Source organism: Dromaius novaehollandiae, chromosome 1, assembly GCF_036370855.1.
Source record: "Dromaius novaehollandiae isolate bDroNov1 chromosome 1, bDroNov1.hap1, whole genome shotgun sequence".
Taxonomy (NCBI): domain Eukaryota; kingdom Metazoa; phylum Chordata; class Aves; order Casuariiformes; family Dromaiidae; genus Dromaius; species Dromaius novaehollandiae.
In genome coordinates this window covers 25,442,701-25,450,200 of record NC_088098.1, presented here as the reverse complement: position 1 = coordinate 25,450,200, position 7,500 = coordinate 25,442,701, and the positions used below count along the sequence as shown (strand labels likewise).

General features: G+C 38.3%; 1 protein-coding gene across 11 annotated transcripts in view; it reads left to right on the top strand.

The window, feature by feature from the left end:
* The window catches only part of FOXP2 (forkhead box P2), a 442,171-nt gene that overhangs the window by 397,320 nt on the left and 37,351 nt on the right, over positions 1-7,500 (top strand). For all 11 annotated transcript variants that reach the window (XM_064507585.1, XM_064507618.1, XM_064507614.1 and 8 more), the window contains 2 exons: positions 1,136-1,223; positions 3,865-3,948. In XM_064507585.1, coding sequence (XP_064363655.1) covers positions 1,136-1,223; positions 3,865-3,948 — 172 coding nt within the window. The remainder of the gene's footprint in view (positions 1-1,135; positions 1,224-3,864; positions 3,949-7,500) is intronic.

Below are 7,500 nucleotides of genomic sequence, written 5' to 3'. Positions count from 1 at the left end.
TAGTTCTCAAAAAATTCTGCCAAAAAGCAAATGGGGAAGATGCCTTTCCTCCATGGTATGGATAGTGCAGTTCCTCTCACTGTCTGTGACCGTAGTCCCTATGAAACTTAACCCTCTTGCCTACAGTGGAAGTAGCCAGCAAACCCACATGCAAAGGCAGAACTCCTTTCTTCCCCTTTCTTCTTTAGCCTGCTCCCAAAATTTTCTTCTCAGTGGAACAACAGCAAACACACCTTTAAAGGTCCAAAAGGCACTTCTTTGATCCTGAGAGAGGGAGAATGAACTGAAATCATGCTCCTTCAAAAAACATTAGTAAATGAGCTTTGTAAAGCTGCACTCCATTGAAACATGAGCGGCACAGTCATTTGGGTCTGTCTGGGTTGTAGTTTTGTTACGGACAGCAACCCCCATGGTTCTCTTCCCTGCTGCAGAGGGTGATTTTGTTTGGCAAAATGGGCATAATTGCACAGCCCGAATCCCTCTGCGGAGCCTTGGTGCGTGTGTGCAAGGTGTGTGGCTGTGCGTTTGCCTTCCACGCTCTCCCTCGGCTTGTGGAGCCTGGTTACTTCATCATCATCGGGGGCTGCTGCTGGAGGTCGTAATGAAAATCAGTGATGTTCCCCTACTGCTTCTGGCTTTGTCTTGGGGGAGGGGAGAAAGGACAGTCTGTTGTTATTTTTGCTTTAATGATTAAAGAAGAGCAGATGGACAAACCTTAAGAAAGTCTGCATCAATTCTCAGTAGTTCAAGCAGCCTAAAAGCAATTTGTCTTTTGAAGAATCGTTTATAAGGTGACTATCTTCATCTGCACCAGCAACAAGGAGTGGAAATCAGCTCAGTGACACTACCAAATATTGATAACCACTTACATTGGCTTTTAGATGGCTTACGTGATCTGGGAGATAGGAACTGGGCATCTGGCAGTCATCAGTGAGAAACCATTTGTAGAACTAAATGAAATAACATCAGTGTTGTTATTTTACATTGTTGTAGCTACGACATGCTCTAACCAGACCTTTTCACATAACGCCCGTTGAAAGTAATGGAAGCCATATGCACAGGAGAGAAAAATGGACTCAGAGAGAAATTATCCTCATCTTAACTCTATCTTATTAGTGCTCTCTTTCTTCACTAGGCACCTTAACAATGAACATGCGTTGGATGACAGAAGCACTGCTCAGTGTCGGGTGCAAATGCAAGTGGTTCAGCAGTTAGAAATACAGGTTTGTTACATGGATGTATTATCCTATTACTTATTTACTATTAATTTAAACTAAATTGAAAACACTTGTCTTAATGACTTTGGCTTAAAGCTGTATGTTTCTTGCATGAAATTTGTTGATACTCACGAACAAGTGTTTTTTACTTTAAGATTTCTCACGTTATAAATTATGCAATAATTATCTAACATCAGCATTGTCTCCTGTATTTTGCTTGAACTAAGACCCCAATGCCATTTATCATGAATGAAAAATGCAGTCCCTGGAGCAGAGACTGGATCCAAGCCGCCTTCCCTTTTTGACACGCTGAGTCAGGACCCTTCTGCGTTCCTCCCCTGCTGACCTGGTCCTTGGCTATGCCGCTCTGCAGGAGAAGGGAACTGCAGAGGGTATCTCCACCCAAAATGGCGCCCTGCCTGGTGGTGGGCATGTTTCTGGAAGTAGAAGGTGTAACCTCAGACCCACTCAGAGGGGTCCCCAGTCCTCCTGCTTCCTCAGCAAATGCGTCTGGAAAAACACCCCAGCTGCATCCTCCACTCTGGCTCTAGCCATCCTTCCAAAGAGGGTGCTGGCCTAGTTCACCCCATCCAAAGGGAGAAATTGATATCCCACATCCCAGCAGTCCTTTTGACACCTCCTCATTGCTGGCTTACTCGTTTTCCCGGACTTAAACTAAAAGCGCCTAGTCGATGGGTAGGATCGCTCTACTCAGCCTGTTCTGACTCTAGCCATTAGGGGTCACTGTATATATATGAATGCTGTCTGGCGTCGAAAGAAGGATTGAGTACCCCTGGGGTCTCTCAGGATTGAAACTACCCTTGCCAGGGTGTGTTCTCCATCACTGGCGTGGAATAAACTCCAACAGCCAAAACTACCATGATGGGTGCCTACCCCATGCGGTTTCCTCCAAGTCTGTGTGGGTGTCCACAGGAGGGCATTTTTCAGTCCTGCCCCCTTTGGAAAGGTGCAGAGGAGTCCAAGGGACGCAGTGAGGGACTGAGATTTTTTTCCTGCTTGCTATATATGTGTCATGGTAGGATGGACATGGAAGGATAAACAGCTTTTAGCTTTCTTGCCTGTTAGCGTATTGTCTCACCGCTGTACTGCACGTCAGAATGCTCGTTCTTCTTTCAGCCAAAGGAAACTGTTTGGTTCTTTTGCATTTGAATATTGGAAACCAAAAACAATGAGGAGAAAGTACAATAATATCATTTATCCCCTTGAAGTCAAAGTTTTTTAAACCTAGACAAAGCTCTAGTTTCTTTTGGAAGATTTACAGGCTAATGTTATCTTAATTTTTTTCTTAGGGATTTACATCATGGCAAATAGCACGTCTCTAAAGTGTCATACATTTAATATAAAGCCTAAGAAGAAATCTTTTTCCCCTCTCCTGCCTCCAGTGTTGTTTAATTAAAGATGCACTGACCAAATTATATCCAGTGTATCCAAAAAATCTGCAGTAACACAGGTAGTTTCCCATTGCTCTAAATTACTTATAAGTTGTTTTGCCTAGTCCAATTCCAGTCTACTGGTGTAGTTATAACTTTTGAGCTGAATTCATGCAAGGAAGTATAACAGAACTTTCCATAAAATGGTCGTGTTATACACCAAAGTGATTCTTGAATCAGCTAAGGTAGTGATCCTTTTGTAGGTATCCGAAGTCAATGTCACTAGAATACAACTTCCACTATTTCTTCTTGCAAGCTAACTCTGAAAAAAATAATTCTTTTCATGTGGTATGTTTTCTTGTACGTTCTGATATTTTTAGTGACAAGATGTGTATTGCAAGCACTTTATCCTGTTTCTCTTTTAAGTTTCATAGTTTGCTTGAGTCTGAAAATGCAAAGATTTATGCAGTGTGCGATAGGAAAATTGTATCAGTTGGAAAAAAGACAGGATTTAGAAACATGTAATGTTTTTTTGAGCCAGTTTAAGGGTTTCTTAAGAACTGTTTACAATTTACAAAGGCTATGCTGTAATGTAACTGTCCAACTGAAGATTTAGCTTGCAGTGTGACCAATTATGCCATTTTTTGCTTTGTCTGACTGATAGTAAAGTAAGGTCCATCAGTTGTAATGAGACCCAGTGCAGTGTAGATGCCGACTCGGTGGCAGAGTTCAGCATTTCACACTGCCTGGTCTCTGTCACTCTATTGAATTAGATTGATGATGGCAGATTGCAGGGGGCACTAACTGGACCTCAGTGGGAAAGGATGAAGTGTGTAGACAATCCTGGCAGGCACTGCGCTTTGAGGACCCTTCACCCCTTCACAGCTGCTGGCACTAGTCCATTGCTAACAGTGTCCACAGGACTTTAAAGAGACACTATGGGCCTTCTAATTTATGGTCTTAGTAACTTGTTACTGTCGAGGCAACTGTGACCTCAATTCTCTTATTGACAAAAAGATGAAGTGTTATTTGTTTTCTCTGACCTTTTAACATATGAAAGGCTATAAAAGGTGTTTTTTTTTTTTTTTTGCCATGCCCAGAGTTGCATTTCCTCTCAGATAAGTTTCTACTGACATAGACTTTTATATGCAGGAATCATTACACTGAGACAAGCTCAATGATAAGATGTATCACTGCAATAAAATAGCTGTATCAGTCATTTCTAAAATGCTTCTGATCTCACTCTTTCTTAACAGCTTTCTAAAGAGCGTGAACGTCTTCAAGCAATGATGACCCACTTGCACATGCGACCCTCGGAGCCCAAGCCATCTCCAAAACCTGTAAGTGCATATTGCTTTATAAACAGTAAATAGGTGTACGAATGTAGCAGCCTAAGAAAATGAACAATTTAGTGACAGTTGGAAAACAATGAGTGTGATGAAAAATATGGCAATAAAATGAAGGTAAAATGCAATAGCTTGTCAAATTGTATGTTTCTTTAAAAGTAATGCTATCTTTTACAAAATCTATCCAATCTACACCATAGGTGACACTAAACAAAGTACACCTATAAGTGTCCAAATCATTGCCTTGAAACTGAAACTAGAGAGAATTTCTTTTTGTGATAGATTTACAGGTATTAAAAGCAAACCCATGTTGAAAGACCTGAAGTTCAATGGACTCTGTAGTAGTAAAAAGTAAATGTAAAAAGACTCTAAGAACTTTAAAAAAGCCTTAAATTATTTACTAGAGACACAAATAAAATTTTGTTATGGTTTTAAAAAAAATCAAATGAATCCAAATGCTGTTTTAGGCAACAAATTTAAGTACCTTTAAACTGTTTTTTAATTTAATTTCTTTCCAGAATGCAATGTTATGTATCTCCTGTGCTGTTATTCAGAATGATACGGGCACTGAAAAGTCAGTACCTGCTCACAGTCACTCCACAGTGCTGTATGCGGCCCCAGTCCTGGAGCTAAGTCTGCAGTTAGATCCAAGCTCCATCAAACTGAATGTGGCTTCACATAAGCAGAAATACTGTCTCAGGCAGGTCCAGTTTTGTACGGTTAGGGTGTCAGATATGATAGTACTTACAGTATACTGTGCTTAGATACACTGCACTTATAGTACAAGATATGTGATATGTTAACTCTTCATTAATGTTAAATGTGATGGTAACCTTTGTACATACACGTTCTCACAAATATGAAAAGGATATATTAATGTTTGAAGATGAAATGCTGGGCTATCGATGAAAATCTGAGTCTATCAAAGTCAGGAAGTATAGGCAGAAGAAACATAATCTGTTTTAAAGAGTACACTTGCATATCACGCCCAGTTAATGTTTACGTAGAAGGACAGCATACTCTTGTCTCTTGTGTTTTCAGCTCCATGTACTTCAAAGAAAATCTTTTTTTGAGGGCACACTGTATAACCTGATGATAAATGAAGAAAGTGTTAGCATTTCCTTAACCTCTACCTTTGTAAGAGAAAATTTACATCCATTTTTTTGCTTTCCTTAGTCTAACTAAATTCTGATTTTTCTTTTAGATTATGTTCTAGCAAAAAAATATTCTGAAACTTTATTTTTAACATATATGGCATATATATTAATAAAGCTATCTCAGTGCTTTTGCATTTTCATACATTGTGAAGTTTTTCTGTCACACAAGCTTCTCATGCAATTTGGTTTAGGTTCCGACTGTTGCTAACTGTGTGGGAAAAGGTTTGCAGAACACATTTCTACTATTTAATTATTTTAACCCCAGGTGATCTGTGGTATATCAAAATTTGGAGAATATTGTTTCTTTACATTTTTAAGTGACTGTGTCATTTCAGTAAGATTATTTTTCTCATTGCTTCCTACAGTATAATGTAGATAATCACAAGACAGAATAATTGTCTCATAAATCCATCAGGAATCTGCAGCTTGTTCTTTTCCAATTAATTATTCAATCAGTAAATTTTTTAAAACTCCAGCAGCATGGTTACATCTACACTAATAAAGAATTTTCAGCCTATAATCCAAAACAGAACCTGAATGAATAATGTAATTGAAGTATTACATTACATAAACCACACATGAAAGAATTGCTAATTGCGTTTGATGGTGGGCAATTAATACAGAATCTTAGATGAGCGATTTAAAATGAAACCACAGTTTAAAGTTCCCTTTGGAACCAGAGATATCTGAAGTGGTGAGCTGCACTACTGGCCTCAAATTGGCTTGAAAGAAGAGTGGTCAGTACAAAAAAAAAAACCCTAAAATTTATACACTGTACAAAAGAAGCTTCAAAATTGATATGATAGTAGAGATTTATGGTCTCATGTGCAGTGGCTCAGTTGAGACGGCCCACACATTTGATAAATATTAATAGCATGAATTTATTACCAAGGAGAAATGAGCTCTGTTGGTTCATCACTGCACCCTTAACAGCTATCAGTACATGAACACAAGGTGCAACCGCACTGTCTATTATATGACCCCATTTACTCTCTGAATGGTACTTCATTAAATGGTACCTTTTGGCCATGCTATGGATGGATGAAAATCAAAGTTATCAAGGCTGCGAGTCCTGAATAATGAGTTTCACCCAACCTTGAATATATTCAGATGAGCTGAGGTGGTTAAGTGCTCATCCTAGGTTTTACATGCTTTTCTTTAGTTAATAATAAATTCTATTTTATCAGTTCATGATTGCATGCCTACAAACATGTTATGCTTATTACTGCCGGCTAGTAGAATAAGTTACCGTAACATTGTAAACATACTAGTTTGCATCCACACAGATTGAGTATTTCTGCAGCTTTTGTAATTTTTTATGTGTCTGTAGTGTGTATTGTGCCCATACACTATTGCTGTGCCAGAAGTTTTACTGTTTTATGGTTTTTCATGTTGCATTTTCTGGTTGGCAAATATATAGGCTAAAGTATCTTTTAATAAGATGCTGTGGAAATAAACCTTTATTTTTTTCTAATTTTCATGCTTTTTACAATGGAAAATGATTATAAAAATCAAATGCACAATTAAAAGCTTTGATATTAAAAAACAAAGGCTATGTTACTTAAATCTTCCTTCCTCTCTCAGATGCTTCAAAAATACTTCTTTTTACCTCATGGACAAGCTTAAACTCTTACCTTTGTGGATGTATTAAATAAAGCATTTGGTAGCGTTATCTGAGCTTTTTTTATGTACGTAACAAAGAATTCCCATTCCAGTCTGCTGGTTTAAAGTACGAGCAGAAGAACAGTCTGTGGTTTATTGGGAACAGATGCACTTGGGGATGCCTTCAGGGTGCCAGTCGTTATTATTAGACTGCTAATGTGCTTCTTCTGGCTGCTGCCCAAGAAAGAAGAACAATTAGCTGGCATATGTTAATTTTTGTTTCCCTAACAAATCTCTCTACTGACTAAATGTGTAAAACAAATCCACAAAGAAAGATCAATCAATGCTGTACACATCATTTTCTCCCCATTAAAAAGAGGTTTATCTTAAGAAGTGTATTTGGGATTTGAAAAGGCAGGTGTTACTAAATTATACACAAAACCTGAATTTTCTGTGTTTAGCCACTTGCAGTTACTCCATGCAGATGAAGAACAATTAATATTAGTTTTCTTGCTCAGCTCTATAAATTACTGTATAAAGTGAAAATGACTACAGATTACCCCTTATGAGTATCATTTAAGTATATGGCAGCAATCTTTTTATGTGCTGCCCTGAGTATAAATTCTGCTAATTGGATGCTATTTATGACAAAAGATGTATGGTAAATATGACAGAGGTAATACGAGTTTTTGATAATGAGGAACAGGGCCTTACTGAGGGGAGTAATGAAGGGCACACTGTTAAACAGCTTGCATACATTCTCACCTTTTTTTCCTTTTTTCTACCC